We start from the raw sequence: 19580 nt of genomic DNA on the forward strand, positions 1-19580 counted from the left end.
CCGAGCGGAGCCTTGCAGCAGCAGCAGAGGCGGTGGCAGCGGCGGCGGCAGCGGCAGCAGCAGCAGTAACAGCAGCAACAGCAGCAGCAGCAGCAACAGCAACAGCAGCAGCAGCAGCCGCCGCTCCAGCCTTGGCCCCTGCCCGGCCCCTGCCCGGCCCCAGCCCCAGCCCCCGCCCTCTTCCTACAGCCTTCAGACCATAGCTCTCTCTCTCTGGTGAAGCATCGCAGTGAGCCCTGGGCTCCCTGGCTGCCGTCGCTGCTATTGCCACCGCTGCACCGTCTCCCCCTCCCCTCCCACCAGAGGATGGGCTGCGAGAGGCAGCAGGGCTGCCCCAAATCCTCCTAAAGCTACAAAAACAAAGGGAGCATCCGGCACCGGGGTGGATGCAAACAACCATGAAAGACTGGGTCTTTCCTTTCTTGGGCTCTGTTGCTGCTGCTGCTGCCGCCGCCGCCGCCGCCGCCGCCGCCGCCGCTGAGAGGACCACACTGTGAAGGGGGGAGCCAGGAGAGCAGCAGCTCGTTGGGAATTGGAAAGGTGAGAGGTAGCAAGGAAGAGGAGGGGGAGGGCAGGAAAAAAAGATGTCTTCTTCTTCTGCTTTGGGTCCCCGAGGCCCTCGCCCACCCACAGTGCCTCCCCCTATGCAAGAGCTGCCCGACCTGAGCCACCTGACCGAAGAGGAAAGGAACATTATCATGGCAGTGATGGACCGGCAGAAGGAAGAAGAGGAGAAAGAAGAGGCCATGCTCAAGTAAGCAGTCACAGTCACTCATTCATTTCTCCATTCATTCAATACTCATTCATTCCCTTACTGCCAATGTGTGCCACCCCAGGGGTGTGTGTATGTGGGGGGATGATGCTAGGGTGCAGGGAGCAGGCACCAGGGGGGGCAAAGGGGATGGAGTCCAGCCGGGGAGGGGCTAGTGAAATGAGAGGAAGAAGAGGGTGCACTAGTGTTGGGAGACAGGAAAAGCAAGAGGAAGCCACCCTGAGATCAGGGTGCCCAGAAAGATTGGTGACTGCAAAGATTTCCTGGGTGGTAAATATATTGGGGGTGGGGGGACTGAAGAGCCTGAGCCCATTCATAAAGAAAGAATTCTGAATCCTGAAATGGGGCTCTTTAGAGGGGCCCAGGAGGAGAAAAAGAAGCAATAGGGGTGCGGTAAAGAGATCTGATATTTGCCAACCCTCTCTTCTTCCAGATACTTAATATTTTGGGAGTGATCATAAGGAGGGTCAATATTTATATAATAGTCAAAAATAAATGTTATTTTTATTTTTACTTAATTCATCCCACAGAGTAAGGCTATTTTTGGGGGGGGGTGCAGAATGTCATCCTTGGTAATCTGGTTCCCTAGCATCTATTTAACCTATTATTTACAACCCTCACACTCAATACTTATATGCCCCTATATTTTCCTGCTCATAAATAGGGCCATTGATAATTTAAAGTTTCCAGTAATAAGGAGAGCTGATTGGGACTCTGGCCTATGCAAAACAGAGCATCCTGTCTACTGTTTTCCTAGAGACCTTTGGGGCCTGCTCAGTTACTGATGGAAATGGTACAATGGGTGACTGACTAGTTGTAAAATCTTTCCATGTTTTAAACATGTTCCACTCAGCCTTTTAAGGTACCTCAATCTATTATCCCCTTTATACAGGTGTGTGTAGAATGTAGAGCTGTTTGCTGGTACACAAGGTGCGTGACACTACTAGACAGGATTGCTTTCCTCAGTTTTTGAGAAAACCTTTTCTAAGGGGCTGACATTGACCCCAGGCTTTCATTGCCTGCTAATATTACCTAGATAGTGACTCTGAGAGTTTGAATATTTCAACATACTTTCCCTCTTGGAGATTTTCATCTTTTAAGAAAGTTTTAAAGTCTAGGGTCAAGAGAGTCTTACTAACCTTTCATTCTTGCAAGAAGAGGAGGCACAAGGGGGTCTAGAGGCAGTCCACTGGGCTAAAGAGCAGGGGGACTTGTTGCACTGAGTCATCTTTTCTTTGGGACCAAACTGATTGTAGAAGGGAAGGGAGGGAGAAAGGATAGAACTCTGAGTGTCCTAAGACCTATTTTTTCATGAAGGATGCCTATTTCCTCTTCTTGTCTCCTGGGAGGAAATAATACCACACTTGAATTCTTTCTCTCACTCTTAGTGAAACATCGCTTTATCAAAAAAAAAAAAAAAAAAAAAAGGAAGGTGGGTGGGGGGAGAGCAGGAAGCATACTGATTGATCAATGTAACTGCCATTCAGATGTTGGGGTGAAAGGGGGTTTGCTGGGTTATAGAGAAAATCAAGTGATTCTTTTAAGAATCATCACTTTAGAAACTGAAGGATGAGCAAAAGGGGCTGTTAACTCAAAAGCCCAAAGCTAGCCTGCTCCCCCTGAAATGGAGGTTTCTGAATTGCTCAACCAAATGAAAACTTTTCATTTAAAATAAATACTTTAAACCTCCTGTCTTGGAGAGGAAATGTTTAAAACATCCCTTATTCTGCTGCTTATCCCTGGTGGAAATATGGGAATACAACTTCCCTTGCTGCAGGTTTCCCTCCTTCTGAACTTAAAAGTAGTTCATGGTGTCTAATGGTGATTTTTGTTGTCTGTCTGACTATGGGTCTGTCTGTTCTCGACAATTACAGTCCCTGCCATCCTTCCCCTTTCTATTGGTTAGGATCTGCAGGCCTGTTGCTCTGTTATTTTTGTTGTTGATTATAGATATCAGGTTGGATCCAATTCCCAAGTAACCAGTGTTCAAAATAAATAAATAAATAAATAACTGAGTGTGGGATTTTTTTTTTTTTTGTCTGAGTATGGATATCAAAAAGGGAAGGTCCAGTACAAGTAATGGCCATCAGGGTACTTCACCAACTGTTCTTAAGGATTCAGAACTGTTAACATTAAGAAGCTTCTGTGAGGGAGAAACCATGACCTAGTATCTGACTGAGGAAAGAAATAATGAAATCTACAGAGGCCTATATGGGTAAAGGAGAATTAAGAGCATGGTCCAGATGGTCACATCTAAATCACCCGTCTACTTCTCTTCCTTTGGCTGCTTCCTGCTTGCTTGAAAATGTCATGCTAGTATTGCAAGAATCCAAAAAAAGGTTGCAAAGATATGAGTAGGGGATGTGGTTGTGTGACAGTAGTCTCTAAGGCATACCCTCTATTAACTTTATCCATCAGCTCTGCTGTGATCAGGTGTCAGTACTATTTTGCAATAACAGATTGGCAAGCCTTTCCAAATCCTGAATTGTAGCTTTGCTAGTGTTTCCTCTTCTTGGCTCATAGTGGAACAGTATTTAACTGTTTCTCAGAGGAGAATGAAGGTTTTCAGAATTCCCCTTCAGAAACAGGGGTTCATTCAGCTCTTTGAGTGAAACCCCCTAGAAATTTTGCATTGAAAGTTGATTGGTAGGCTCCATGTATGTTTCCTGGGGGAGGGGGGTGTCCTTGCCCTATTGGTTAAGTTTGTGGACCTTTCTGCAATATGATTTGGTAAATCATCAACCATCCTATAAGTAAAAATTTGCTTTCCCAAGAGAAGGCTTCATAGTTCAAGCTCCTGGGAGGCCAGACCTGCTTTTTGGCAAACTCCTTCAGCAAAAGTTTTGTAAGTTGTTATAGAACCATCATCCTTGCCTAAATAGATTATGCAACCTCTGTTCCAAGTTTATATGAAAAAAATAATACTTAGAAATTTGAAAAATTGAACATAAGAGAATAAATTGATTAATGCAGCAGCATTTGTTAAATACTTACTATTAGCCAGGCACTGTGCTAAATGCTGAGAATACAAATAACTTTTCAAAATTACTTAATGAATAATCATCTTAGTAGTTCATAAACATTATAAGTTCATATTCCAATTTTTTTTTGCTGTGATCCTTTTTTCTTTATCTAAACCAAATGAAACAAACAAACAAACAAACAAAAAAAAAAACCTGACAACTTTCAGTTGAGGATTCTGGATCAAATCTAGGAAAATAGAGCACTAGGAAAAATACTTCATCATCAACCTGAGAATTAATTTTGTGACATGAATTAATTTTAAGATGTATTTCTATATTGTATAGAATTATATGGCTCTTGCCAAATACTTTAAAACATAAAGTTAATTATCTTTTTAAATGGGCTTTTTACAACTTGGATTTTGCTCCAACCAAACTTTTCAATATCCCTTTGGATGCCTCAGCCAAAACAGAATGTGTGTTGGAAACTATACTAACCAGGGCTTAAGTCAAGTCAGATCTCATTAGATCTAAGATCCGTATCCTTTAAAAAATAAAGAGAAGAAAAAGTATAGCTCAAGAGAATTGGAGAGATTTATAACCACATGATGACCTCAGTCAAGCCTGCCCCTCCCACTCTCAACCCCCCCCCCCCCCAGATAAGGACCTTGGGATATGTTTTTGGTCTTTCATTATCTTTAGATACAAGACACTTATGCCAAGATAAAGCAGAGATCTTTCCCTCTATTGAATAGAGGAAAGACAAGAATAGGACTTTAAGAAAGTCCTGCAGTAATTGTCCAATTTTATAGGGTTTAGTGGATAAAGAAGAAGGAATAGGTAGATAGGAGAGCTCTCTAATGAAGAGTTTATAGGTAGTGAAGTGGAACAATTATAGTATATTGGGAAGTATTCTGAATCTGGAGGCAATAGGCCTGAGTTTTAGTTAGTCCCAGGATGGCTTTTAGCTCTATATGATTTGGTTAGTTACTGAGACTCAGTTTGTTCATCTGGAAAGGGGGAATAATAATTTCTACACAAATGAGATAGAAAGTTGACTTGGTAACTTGTGATGCACTTTATAAAAGGTAAACTATCAATATTTTATAATTGCCATATTATTAATAAGGTAATTATTATATGACTCCTTTTTATTCTCTAAAGGGTAAGCTTTTTAAAGGCAAACTCCATCAGTTTAGTTATAAGGTTATTAAGGGAATAATCCTTTAGGGAAGGTTTTGGGAATCAAAATGGGGATTCATATGCTTCTATCTTACCTTCTAACCCCAATAGCCCCAGATACCAATGTGCAAAGAATGTCAAATTCTAGAGTTTCCTCTTCCTTCCCTATAGTAAGCATAATCTTTATTAGGAAACTTCTAGTAGAATAAGGAAGGGAATGGAATTCCCTCATAAAACTTAGGAGAAATTCTGGTATTTCATTTTTATCATCCTTCTTCCATCTCTTTTCTATCACAGGTAGCAGCATGGTATGAATTCAATTTAAAAAGAATCCAAGTGCTTAGAACATAAAAGCAAAGAATAAAATGGTTTCTGCCCACCTCCCTCAATCCTACATTCTAATATACTTACAGATAAATAAATACCAAATATCTGGAGGGAGATAGTACCAATAGAATCAAATCTGGACAGATCTTTTTAAGAAGCTGACATTTGAAATAAGTCTCGAAGGAAGACAAGGGATGCTGACATATCATTTACAATAAATCTGAGGTTATCTGAATTAATAATTGGGAAAAAGAAAAGATTATGAAGGTAGGTCACCATGTGTACAAGTGTTATGGGAAATACATTCTCTGATACTGATCAGCTATGAGACACCATGAAAGTTATTCAACTTCTTTTGGTATCAGGCTCCTTCCGAGACCTTATCTACTTAGCTATAATTTGGACATAATTGGTTTTGGTGGCTGTAGTTCTCATACCATCAGCTACCTACCATGGCAAAATCCAGATATTTAAATTTACATTTGTATTTTTCCAAGACTGATCATAGATAGTAGTTTAAGCATAGATTAGAAAGGAAGGGACACAAATTATAGGGATAATCTAATCATAATAACTGGTATTTCTACAGATGAGGGAACTGAGATGGAGGCTTATTGAAAGTCAAGTGGCTAGTTAAGTGTCAGAGCCAGGACAAGGATAAGTCTTGTGAATCAGAAGACTCTTTCTAATACATTAAGGCATATTGGAGGCAATAGGCTTATGAGCAAACTGTTGCATAGACTTTATGTAGTATCAGTCTTGTGAAAAAGTATAGTGTCATGGCTGGTCACTTAATATTTTTGAACCTCATTTTCCTCTTTTCTTAGAAGAGATTAATAATATCAATAGCATTTGCATCATAGGATTGTTTTCAATACAGTAAGTAGCACAGTGGAGACAGATTAGAGTTTGAGGAAACCTGAATTCAAATGCAATCTTAGATTCTTTCTAGCTATGTGATCCTGGGCAGGTCAAATTAATCTCTGTTTGCCTTAATTTTCTCATCTGTGAAATGGGGATAATATTAGCACGTATCTCTCAGAGTTGTTAGGAGGATAAAAGAAAAAATATTTGTAAAATACTTTGTGAATTGTACAGTTCCATGTAATTATTAGATAGCTGGCTGAGACTCAAAGAGCATTAAATTTTGCACAATCAAATAATGCAAAATATTATAATTATTAGATATGGGGATTGGCCTTGTGATTTCAGTGGCATAGAGAACTCCGAGTGAGAAAATACTTTCTCCCAATGCAATGTAACACTTTCTCTGAAATTTATAATCTTAGAGAGTTATCTGGGGGTATTGAGAGGTTAAGAGACTATGCCCACAATAGAATAGAAAGGAGGGAACAAGAAGACATGTATGATGAGACAGCTAAGAGAAAGTTGGCAAGATTTATTAGTTATACCCACACACAAATTCATTGATCTATCATTGGCTTCATATTTGCTTGTATAAATTATTTTTCAATCAAAAGTGAGGGAAGCAGTAATTAAAGTATTACTAGTAATGAGTTTCAGGGACATCACTGGCTTTACTATTGACTTTTGTAATGATGAGCAAATAAACATATCTGCAGAAGGAGCATTTTTTTTTATTTGTTAAAAAGAAAAAAGAAATGCTTTGTTTGTCCTTCATTTTTGAAGATGATCATGACATCAGGGAGGTGTTGCCATGACATGAAAGTGAAGTGGATTCAAGTAAGGGTTGGTTGTGCAAAGTCACAGGCTTCACTTTCTCCTTCAGAGCCATCTGGATCCAGTGGCAAGATATAGATCAGGATGACTAGAGATGGCCCTGGATATAGTGGGAGACCTTGGTTTTTAAATTAAGATCTTTTACAAGTCTTAATTTGACCAAGGCAACTCCCAAGATTAGGTTGGGTAAGAATTGAAGCAAAGAATGGCCTTATGTGTACAAAGAACTTTAACCTATATTATTTTCCCTAACTCAAAGACAGACTATCTGTCTCATTCTAAATAGCATTTCATTCCTATATCACCTTACAAGGAAAATTCATGTTAATTTATGAGATGCCCAAATTTTCCTGAACTCCCTTAAAATGCAATAACAAATACATCAAATCAGATTTTTTTCCTATTTGCTTTATGCTGAAATCTATCACAGTGATGATTTTTATCTTTAATGAAAAGTAATTCCTTCCATGTAGTTTAAAAAGCACTATATCGTGTGCTAAAATTTTTAAATGTGCATTGTGTCACCAAGAATATAAAATTAGTAGCAATATATGGACACTTGGAATCTGGCATGGCACAGATTTCTCTGTATCTGCTCTCTTCTCTGCCTATCTATCCTGTCTTTTTTGTTTGTTTCTATCATCTATCATCTGTTTGTCTATCTCTCACTGGCTCTACTTTCTGTTTCTTATTCTCTCTCTGTCTCCCTGTCTTTGTTTTTGTGTGTCTCTGTTTCTATCTCTGTGTCTGTCGCTTTCTCTCTCTCTCTCTCTCTCTCTCTCTCTCTCTCTCTCTCTCTCTCTCTCTCTCTCTCTCTCTCTTCTCTCTCTCTCTCTCTTTCTGTGTGTGTGTGTGTGTTTACTGTTTTTTCTGGATAATAAAGGAAGAAACTGTTGCTCTTAACTTGATTACTGGCTCAATCAGTTTCATTGAAGGAATGTTAGCAACTGCTAATTATATCATCCATTAAGTTTTTATAAAGCAGTTGTCTCATAGTGGTCCTGTGATACAGCTGATTTAAGAACAAATGCTTTCATTCCCATTTTGCAGATGAAGAAATTGAGGCAAAAATAAGGAAAGTGATCCCCCCATAACCTGCTTCTTGTCCCAAACAGTGTGGATAGAGACTTGACTTTAGATTCAGGAAGACTTGACTCATTTTGTCCAAGTCACTTAGTCTCTTAGTGTTCTAAATAACTTTTTCAGATTACATATTTCAAAGAAGAGGTTGATTTTCATGGGAAGAAGGAGTTCTTCATTCTGTCTCCTTGAGGATTTGTGTGTGTGTCAGTTTTTATCTTACGTCATAAGCCAGGATTGCTGAAATATATCAGGTTGAACAGACCCTTTTTATGGCTGTCAGGAATTATAGGTTTAGTCCCTATCCTTTGTCAGAGCTTATATCTGAAGCCAAGATACCTGCTATTGAGCAGTATAGTGTCTTCATAGCATTTTTTTTTGCTCTCAAGTTTTGGAAAAGGGATATGGTTGATTCAACTCTTTGAAATATTTTCCTTCAAGTAATAAAAAGCCATCTTTGAATGGTCATGCGATTTAGTGGATGGAGGGTCAGCCTTGCAATCAGGAAGTCTTGCCTTCAAGTCCTTTCCCCTCTGACACAACTTTGTGCAAGTCACATTATATTACAGGGACTCAGCTCTAGCTCTTGAGTAAGAGGGCTGAGGTTCCAATTTCACCTCTGCTGCCTACTGCCTATATGGTCTCTGATAAGTAACTCCATATTGGGATACCTCAGATTCCTCATTTGTAGAATGGACTGCACTTTGAGCTATGAAGATCTCAGAATGCCCCAAAGAACTCAAACTATAAATTATAGGCTAGTTTCTAAATTGCTCAATTATAAAGACTTTCTGCCCTGATAAAAAAAATTGAGACACCTTGGCAGCCCCTCATCCAAAAGGCACTTTTATATTTTTATATACATTTAACTTATCTCCGAAGAAACAGCAAAATTAGGCTTTTGATGTCTGCCTAGTACTGTCCTAACACTACTCTGTGGATTTACTTTTAGCTGTCATGTCAGTAGGAAAAGTAAAGATTTAGGCTTCTGAGAGCTCTTTTTTTTTTTTTTAATAGCTTCTCTCTCTGCCTTTCTTCTTCTCATTTTTTCTCCCTCTTTATAATCTTTTTTCCTCCATTTCCCTATTCTCTTTCTTTCTTATTATCATCTCCTATTCTCACTGTATCCTCTTCTTCCTCTCTATTTAATATAACATATTAAATGTCCTTAAACTACTTTATATATCCATTTAAAGTAATATTTGTGAAACATATTTTGGGAAAAAGTAATATTTGCAAAATATATTTTGGGAAATAGATGAAAAAAGAGAAATCTAACCAAGGTTAATATATAAACTAATCTCAGTTTAATTTTCTTGTGAGATAGTAGGAAAGCAAGATTGCTATATTGAAAGAAAAGAATTCATTCTTCTACTTAGATGAGGGAGTAAAGGGTCAGTCTACTTAAATAGTGGTTTCCTCTTCCTGGCAGCTTGTTATTGGTTATCTCAGTGAAGATTTATGAGCTTAAGGTTTTGTACTAGATCATATAACAGATACCTCTGTTATATCTGTTGAAATCAGTTACTTTGAATGGATTTTTTTCTCACAAAATATCAGGAGTAATATGTATTATATATAATATATGCATATGTATACTTGTATATATATATAAACACATATATTCATAAAACTGTCTGAAGCTCTTTTTAATTTCTAATAATATCATTCTAGAATTTCTCTAGCTGCATAAATGATTATTTGGAAGGCATTTAGTGGTTGTTTCAAAATTTAATTCTTTCCCTCTTCCATCTCATGAAATAGGGAGTCTTTATTTCATATTTCATAACTTCACAAGAATAACTGCAGAAATGGAACTCCAGAAATGGAAGCTTGTTTAAATGTTGCTTTGTGAATAACAAATACCCAATTCTAAAAGCTTAGGAAAAGTTACCTGGTCAAAGGAATCATCTATATCAAGACCTAGAATTTATCCTTTAAAGGTCCCAGTGGGTGGCTTTCTCTTTTTGGCAAGGTTCAATTTAAATGTGCAAAACATTTCCCAGAAACCAGCAGCTACCAATTGAGAATCTCATTCAGAGGTCTCACTTTCTAAAACTATCTTTCAGGAACTACAAAAGAGCATCCTAGCTCCACTATGTGTAGGGATTCACTTAAATGGCTTTTTTGGAAATTTAATACTTTAAGGATTTCTCTGAGGTTTGGGCATTATAAGAAAAGATTATTATAGCAATTCATTTATTTTAATTCCTAGCACAGGATCTGTGATTTCTTTAGTATAGAGAACTCCCAAATGAGGAAAATCCCTCTAACAATGAAGGTCAGCAACTTCTCTGCAACTTAAGATCTTAGAGAAATGCCTTGAGTATTGAGACAAGAGACTTGGCTAGGACAACACCGCTAGAATGTATCTGAATCTTGTGTTCTTGGCTCCAAAACTGGTTGTTTATCCGTACCACCAAACTGATTTTTTCTTAAGAAATAGTTAATAAACTGACTTACTTGGAATTGTAGATGATTTTGAGAGATAGGCTCCCTATAGGAGACCTGCTGACATATTTTCATGCCTTAGACTGTTTGCTGGAGTGATATCCAAAGCATTCTGTACTTTGCTCATTGGTATAAATCAGAAAAACAGAGTATGCTTCTTTCTTTCTTTTTTTTTTAAAGTTTTATTTCTACCCTTTGTTTTTTATATCACAGTCATTTCCACTGGCTGCAAAGAGCCCACCCTTCTGGGGAAAAAGAAAAGAGTTACGCAAAAATAACTAGATCCATGACCAATGGCTTAAGCAATATTCCACATGTTACCATTATGCTACCAAAAGCAGAGAGGTGCTTCCTCATCTCTTTTCCTTTGATATGATTGGTCTTTTAAATCATCAAGTATATTTTCAATAGATGAAACTATAAATCTTTGAAAAGAGATGTACCATGTAAATCAATTCAGATACTTATGCTTTCTTTTTATCTTCTAAAAACAAGTTTCTTGTTCCTTTAAATTATCCATTAGTGCATACTATATGCATTCACAAGTAGTAACTAACATTCAAAATAACACCAATTTGGCAGTGCTTTAAGAGGTTACAAAATGGTTTCCTCACAACAATCCTTTGAGGTTGGTGTTTTACAATGGTAAGAAAGTTTACTGTGTTTGCCAGCCTATGTATAAGATCTATCTTATTAGTTCTTAACTTATTTTTCTATATTCAAAGTTTTGGAGGTTAATATTACAAAAGTATATTTACTCTCTGAAGAATCATAGCTCATTTTAAATCTGTCCAAAAATATTTATTGAATCTCTGTGGGATGCATGGGGGGAAATAAAAGGAAATAAACATTTACACAGTTCCTTCTATCTGCCAGACACCAGGGCAAACAAAGGTTAAATAATTTGTCTAGGATCAAACTGGTAAATCTGAGGCTGGATTTCAGTTCATATTTTCTTGACTCCAGGCTCAACACTCTATCTAACATCGCACTACCATCTGCTTCTTCACTCAGACACAAATCTACTATCTCTAGCATGTTTAAATGCATTGCATCAATGGAAGCAGCTTGGTCCTTTTCTTAAACTATCACTCACTCAGGAAAAATTTATAATGTGTCTTTTATGTACCAGGTGAGGCAGCTTGATGGTGCAGCCATAGAGCAGCAGGCCTGGAGTTGGAAGTTACTTAACCCTGTTTACCTCAGTTTCCTCATCAATACAATAATCTGGATAAGGAAATGGCAAACCATTCCAGTATCTTTGCTAAACACACACACACACACACACACACACACACACACACACCAAACAAACCCAAGTGGGGTCTTGAAGAGTTGGACACTACTGAAAAAATAACTAAACAACAACAATGTAATTGTAAATGGAAACAATGAAAGGACAAAGAGAAATGATTGTTGCACTTGCAAAGAATCCAGATTGGATTGAAGCTTTGGGATAATAAAATAGGAAATCCTGAGCCAAACTAGGTTTAAAAGTCCTTGAAAATGAAGAAAAATTATAGAGAAAAAATGACATCAATATGATAGTATTTGCGTAATCATTTACATATATATACACATATATACATATACATATATGTGCATATATGTATATGTATATATGTGTATATATATGTATATGTATATGCATATGTATATATATAGTATTTTTTTTTAGGTTTTGCAAGGCACTTTATAAATGTTATCTCATTTAATCCTGACAACACCCCTTGAAATAGATGTTATTATCATCCTCAATTTACAGATGAGGAAACTGAGGCTGAAAGAGATCAAGTGACTGATCTGATCAGTAAATGTTTTGGGAAGGATTTGATTATCAGGTAAAATGTAAAAATCAGAGGTATAAACTCAAACTTTTAATTAATTTTTTGAATGTCTTACTATTGGTTGAACCTTGCAAGGTCTCTCAGGTCTATTAAAGTGATGCAAAAGTGTACTCTAAAGTGGGATTTGAGGGTTGGAGTCTATGCAACTGAAAAGGCTATTTCTTTGGGAAGCAAGGTTTCAATAGAGACACATTCAACAAAATTGTAGGCATTTTGGACTTTCTGTTGTTACCAAGATTGTTATATGTTCTTGGAGAATCTCATTTCATTAGACTGAAACATTTGGTTGACTTCATTACTTATGTCTAATCTCTATGATAGTTCCTATAGCCATAGCCCTCACACATGGTCTTACTTTTCATTACAATCATGAGGAAGTCCAGCAATATAGAACAATTGATTTTCCTTCTGTTTCATTACCTTTCTACACACACACACACACACACACACACACACACACACACACACACACACCAGTGCTTTTTTTTTTTAATTTGTTTGTTTTTTTGCTTAAGTACATAATTGTAGATGATATAGGGAGCAAGATTTATTAGTTGACAGAGCACAGGAAGTTTAGAGCTTGAATTTTACCTCAGACATTCCCCTGACTGTATGACCCTGGGCAAGTCAGTTAACTTATTTGTGTCCCAATTTCCTCCTCTGTAATGAGAGGTTTAAATTCAATGGCCTCTAAGCTTCCTTCCTACTTTAAATCCACAGTTTTAAGAGCATCAGGGAACCATCTAATTATTATGTTGTTTGTTATAATTCAAAGCAATATTGCTCAGCAGATGCTCAATTAGCCTCAGAATCAGGATTATTGGGGTTTTGATTCTATTTCTGTCTTTGTGATCCTAGATATGTCCCTTAACCTTTTGGTACCCCATGTAACTCTCTAAGACTATAAATTGTAGCTAAGATAATGATCCAAATAGGCAAAGGAAATTTTCTCATCTCACATTCCTTAAAATCCAGAAATCACAGTTAATGTCCAAAAAAATGTTATATTGAAACCGAACATCTATCTTTTAGCTTATTATTTAGTCATTTTTAGTCATGTCCAATTCTTCATGACCGCAATTGGGTTTTTCTTGGCAAAGATAGTAGACTGGTTTGCCAATTCTTTCTCCAGCTCATTTTACAGACAAGGAAATTAAAGCAAGCAGGATTAAGTGACCTGTCTAGGGTCACACAGCTAGTCAGTGTCTGAGGCCAGACTTAAACTTAGGAAGACAAGTCTTTTTGACTCCAGGGCCAGCACTATTCACTGTGCCACTTAACTATATGTGTCTTTACTCAATTTACACGAAAGCATATCATTAGCTGAAACTTTATAGCAGGTAGTTAGTTGTATAGGAACAGTATCACAAATGCTCATAGAATAACACATGAAAAAGTCAACTGGCACTAAAATGCTAACCAGAATAACAGAAATGAAAGTTAGAATTCATCTAGTCCCACTCCTCATTTTACTAATAAATAAACTGAGGCAAAGAGAGGGGAAAAATAATTTTCTGAGGTCATGCTCCTATTCATGGCAAGGTCTTAAATCCATGTGTTTATATTAAAATTTCAATGCTCTTTTCAAGATATAAAGTTTCATTTTTATGTGATATCACTCATAAAACTGTTGAGGTTAACCATCCTTTTTCATTTATTTTTTCTTTATGTATTTTTCTATTTTTTATTGATATAACTTTTTCAAACATTTAAAACTAAGCTTTAAAACTAAGCATTTTATTTTATTCAAGAAAGCCAGGTATTTCCTATTGTATGAAAAAAAAAATGGCCCTTTATAATATATGACAAATCCATCTTGTTCTGATCTCCATTTCTCCCATCCACAATTTTGACAATGCCCATTTTATTGTGACATGATTTTTAACTCAGAGACAGTTAGTGAGAAAGACATGTTCCATGAGCTGATAAGATAAAGGCCTGAGGCAGATTCATAATTTTTTAAAAAAAAATTTACCAACAATATTCATAATTCTGATTTCCTATCACTTAAAAAAAAATGGTGGAGTGCTCTATGCACTCCTTCTTTGCCTGAATGGTTTCCAACTCATTTTTCTTTCAAACTTTCTCATGATGTTCATTAGAATTGAAATGGATTTCAGAGATCAATTAGTTTCCTTACCAATCATTTTACAGATGAGGAAACTGAGTCTCAGTCAGGTGAAGAGATTTGTCCAAGGTGGCACAGCTAATAACTAGAAGCATCACATCTTATACCCATGTTTTCTGATTACAATCCACCATTCTTTTCACAATACCATGTTTTTTACTTTAATATTATTTCACTTTTATAATGTTATTGATGTCAATAATGTGATTTGCCTCAAGTCCTGTTGACAGCTAGTCCATATAATTTGGCAACTATTTTGCCCAGGGCAGCAGGGTTCATGAAATCAAACCCTTCAGTCAAATTTTTATGATAAATTTTGTTGAGTAGAGCCTGTAGAGTTCAGGTGAGCCTGAAACACTATCCTTTGAAAAGAAAATAAGGACTTGTAATACAGTGAGATAATGGTTTCCTTGTATTTAACAACCAGCTCTCTGGGAGGAGTGAGAGTGGGAAATGTTACCTGTAACATATTTTTAAAATTAATCTAAATTATTAATATTTTTTCATCATTTTCTTAAGACTAGAGTCAACAATCAATAAAATAAATCAATGTCTGACCTATAACCTTTGTAAATTTTTAGAATGAAAATACTCACATTGAAAATTTAATAATCAGTTCTGGGTTAGACAATTCATGTTGGCTCTAGCACACCTGAGGAAATGTCTGTGGACATAGAGCCATTGGGCTAGCATAGAGATCACCTGGGGTGTAGCCAAAGTATGAATGAGGAAGTAGGAGGAGTATCATTAAGTATATCCCTATTTTATTTTTCTTATTATGTATCAAATTAAGTTGTTTCCATTCTATTAAAAGACAGTAAGATCAGCACCTTCTAAATTTGTCATCATAAAGAAAAAGCACCAGTCATCCCACCCTAGTTTTATATACATAAATCTGTTAATTCCTTTATTTTCTTTGGGATTTTTCTAGATATGTTCCCTAGCTTTTGTTCCATTTCACAATTATTTTTGAACACTGTAGCTTATTGCATGCTACATAATTTAAATTTGTAAGTTATAATGCTACAATTCAAGGGGAAGTGAGAAGAAAAAAAGTATATATTAAGCCCTACTATGTTCCAGACACTGTGCTAAGCACTCTGCAGATTGTATTTTTTTTAACCTTACAAGAACCCTGTGAGAATGAAATTATGACCCTTCCATTTTACTGTTGAGGAAATCAAGATATACAGAATGACTTTCTTAAGGACCTGGTTGGTTAGTTATTGTCCTTTGTTCTCAAAGAGGACCAAAATGATATTAGAGTCAAGTTACAATGTGTCCTATTGCGACAATTCAAACCAATATAAACTCTGAATGCTTTACCACAAGTGGATACAAATAATCCATGAGAAAAAAAATAAAAATAAAATAAAAAAATAAAAAAATAAAAACCATCCAAAAAAAAAACAAGATTACGAAAAAAGTTAACCAACTAGAAAAAGGAAATTTAAATACAAAAATAACTTCTGGAAAATTAGAATTGTGCTATGAGACCAAAAAAAAAAAATAACAGAGCAATATAAAAATAAAAAAATAGAGCCAAATATGAAACATCTTATAAGAAAAACAACAGATATGGAGAACAATCAAGAAGAGAAAAATATAATAATTGTATTACCTGAAAGCTGAGCAAAAAAAGAACCTTGCCACAGTAATGCAAGAAATATTCAAAGAAAAATGTCCTGAAGTGATAGAACTATAGGAGAAAGTAGAAGTAAGAAAAAAAAAAAATCTACCAGTCACCACTTTGGAGAGCTCCTACAAGTAAAACATAGGAATATTATCACCAAATTTCAAAATACCCAAGTCAAAGAGAAAATTCTACAAAAAAACAAGAAAAAGACAATTCAAATGTGCTAGAACTACAACTAGAATTGCATAGGACTTATCAGACCACAGATCTTGGAATCACATATACCAGCAATCAAAAGAATTAGGCCTGTGGCCAAAAATATCCTATGTAGCAAAATTATCCATAATATAGAATGAAAAAAAAAAAAGCACATTCAATTAACTTGCAGATATTTAGGACTTTTAACTGAACCTAACTCAATAGAAAATCTGACATATAAAAGTCAATATCAGTTATAATTTTCAAGGAACTTAACAGAGAAAAATTATTTACATTTTTATGCAAATATATACTATATTTTTAAAATTGACATCAACCATTGGGTAACTCAAAACAAAGATTGATCTAGAGTTGATTAGATCTAAAAAGTAAAATCACTTAGTAAAAAGTAAGAATAATAATTATTCTATACAAATGAGATGCAGAGAAAGAATAGACACAGAGGCATTACAAACCTATTCACATTAGAAATGGATTAAATAGACAATACTACATGTTTACCATCAAGAATAGCTTCAAAATGTATATAGAAATAAGGAGGGAAAGGGATAGGCAGAAGCAAATAATGGGGGAAGAAGATAAGAGAGGGATCCATAGGCATGGGAAGGTTAAGCAATAGCAAGGCAAGTTAAGGAGCAGAATTATAGCAGAAGAGCTAGCAAGGATAGGAACAAAGAGATAAGTCAAACTTAAAGATTTAATTAAAAGAGAATCTACATTATATGCCAGCCATACTGATATTATTTTGGAAGCATGTTTGCATGTGGGTAATTATGTATGCATGTTGCTTTATGAATATGTGGATATAGATGTGTGTATGTATAAGTGGGTTTATGGATGGATGTAACTGTATATATATGTGTGTGTGTGCACGTGCATGTGTGTGTATATAAGTGTGGGGGGGTAGGGGTACACAGAAATATATATGTTTATATTTACATATATATAACATGTACTTATGATTAACTGTCGTCTGCTTGGGCAAAATGGGGGGGTGAAAGGGGAAAAATAGAATAAACTAAAAAAAGTATGCAGCACAGAACAAAAGAATAACCTACAAGGAAGCAAAGAAAAGATGGACACTAATGAATATAATTTCTTCTACTATTATATATCCTTTCTTGAATATATTTTGAATCCTCCCAGATGTTCTACTGAGTACTTGATGATGTTCTGTTCTATTCTGTTCTGTTCTGTTTTGTTTTCCATTTCTGTTTTTCTTTGTTCTATTCTGGTTATTTTTTTCTTCAATAAATAAAAAGAAAAAAAACTAATAGTCTATGTGAACATCTGAGGTGAATTCTCTAAATTTGCATATCTCATGTTTCTTTTGAGCTTATTCAATTCAGTTTTGCTCATAGAGTCATGCTGAGTGGTCCTATGTCAATGTCTAGCATCTAGTGCTGATTCTATTCCAGTTTAGAGTTACAGGATTGGGCAAGGAGTGTCTACTGTTTATCCAAAAGTTAACTAAAATTTTACAGGTTATATAGCAAGATAAAGTTATCCCACAGGATTTTAAGGATGCCTCCAATGTTAATCTTTATAAAGAAAAATGATATAAGTTGTCCTGTGACAATGACAGGGGGATGGCAATCTCTTTCTTAGTCATTCCTGGCAAGATTTTTGCCAGAGTTCTCTTTTGTAGACTGATCTATCATGTGAAGATAGTCATCTACCTGAAAGCCAATGTGGCTTCAGAAAGGGCTGAAGAATGGTCAATCTGGTGTATGCTGCTAAACAGCTCTAGGAAAAATGCCAGGAGCCTAACAGAGGTCTGTACAAAATTGTAGTTCTTAATGAGGCTTTTGATACTATTAGTCACAAGGGCTTGTGGAAAAGTATGTCAAAATTTGATTTCCTGCAGAAATTTTTAAATATTGTGCATCAATTTCATGATGGTATGCTTGTCCAGGTACTGAATGTTAAATAATGCTCTCAAACTTTCCTAGTTAACAATGAAGTGAAATAAGACTACACCCTGAGAAACATAGCTAATAAGTATATGATATCAGATTTGAACACAGGTTTTCTTGGTTCCAGAATTATTGCTCTCTCTGTTGCCCTACCTAACTGTTAAATAAGCATTAAATGAAAATGTTAGGAAAATTAGATTTTTACTTCTTTGTAAATTATGTCTAGATTTGTCTAACTTCTAATCATGGTGTGCTTAATGATTTGAATAAGGTATGTTGAGGAGAAGTAGAATAGTAGTTTATAGGATAGGAGAGTAGTAGAAATAGAATAGGAGACTAGAATAGTAATTTTATCTCATATGTCATATGAAAATACATTTTATAGAGACTGTGTGCCATAATAAATTGATGGCCAACTTGGTGTCAGAAAGATCTGCTTCCAGATCTTATCTCTGACACATACTAGAAGTGTGGCCATGGGCAAGTTGTTTAATTTCTCAGTACCTTCAAGCAACTTTCTGGATTATCACATATAGAAAAGATGCTGACCTGGATCTATAGAAAAAAATTCCTTGTAGGGAGTTCTCTATAATAAAATCAAGGAAGCAGCTCCTACAAAGAAAAACCAAATTTTTTTTTGTTTGTTTGTTTGTTTGTTTGTTTTTTTGTTTTTTTGTCTTTTTGTTTTTGGTTTGCTTGTTTGTTTTAGAGTTGATAGAACCTTAGAAATTACTCAATCCAATCTCTTATTTATAGTTAAAGTAAGACCCAAAGAGTTTAAGGGATGTATCTAGACTGTGTAACCAATTAGTTACAAATTGGTTTTGGAATTCAGGCTCCCAATGTATTGTTTCTCTGATACATTGCAAGCACTTGTTTTTTTGTTTGTCCTTCATTTTAAGTAGCTGCTCTGGATTCAGGTATTAAATTCTTGTTAAGATAGAGCAGGTACTTAATGAACATTTAATGTTGGATATTATATTATGAGAGAGTACAGAATAATAAGGCATTGATATTATTCCTACAGTCACTTGGGCAACTATATGGCACAGTGGATAGTAATCAGGACTGAAGTTAGGAAGACCAGAATTCAAACGCATTTACTAGCTGTGTGACCCCCATCAAGTCAATACTGTTTGCCTCGATTCTTTAATCTGTAAAGTAAATTGGAAAAGGAAATGGTAAACCTCTCTATCTCTGCCAAGAAAATCCCAAATGGAGTCACAAAGAATTGAATATAACTTGTAATGACTATGTTAGCACCCAGGATACCTTAGAATCAGCCAGAGTCAAGATAAGCAAAAGTTCTTAGTCTTCATTCTTGGTCTTTAGGAGTAGAAGTAAAGGCGATGGAAGCA

The 19580-nt window shown here is 35.8% G+C and overlaps 1 protein-coding gene across 3 annotated transcripts in view; it reads left to right on the forward strand.

Moving 5' to 3' along the window:
• The first annotated feature begins 499 nt into the window (after positions 1-499).
• The window catches only part of RIMS1 (regulating synaptic membrane exocytosis 1), a 718240-nt gene continuing 699159 nt past the window's right edge, over positions 500-19580 (forward strand). For all 3 annotated transcript variants that reach the window (XM_051997263.1, XM_051997264.1, XM_051997262.1), the window contains exon 1: positions 500-754. In XM_051997263.1, the coding sequence (XP_051853223.1) occupies positions 585-754 (170 nt within the window). In that variant the 5' untranslated portion in view covers positions 500-584. The remainder of the gene's footprint in view (positions 755-19580) is intronic.

This window comes from Antechinus flavipes, chromosome 4 (genome assembly GCF_016432865.1).
Source record: "Antechinus flavipes isolate AdamAnt ecotype Samford, QLD, Australia chromosome 4, AdamAnt_v2, whole genome shotgun sequence".
Lineage (NCBI taxonomy): Eukaryota > Metazoa > Chordata > Mammalia > Dasyuromorphia > Dasyuridae > Antechinus > Antechinus flavipes.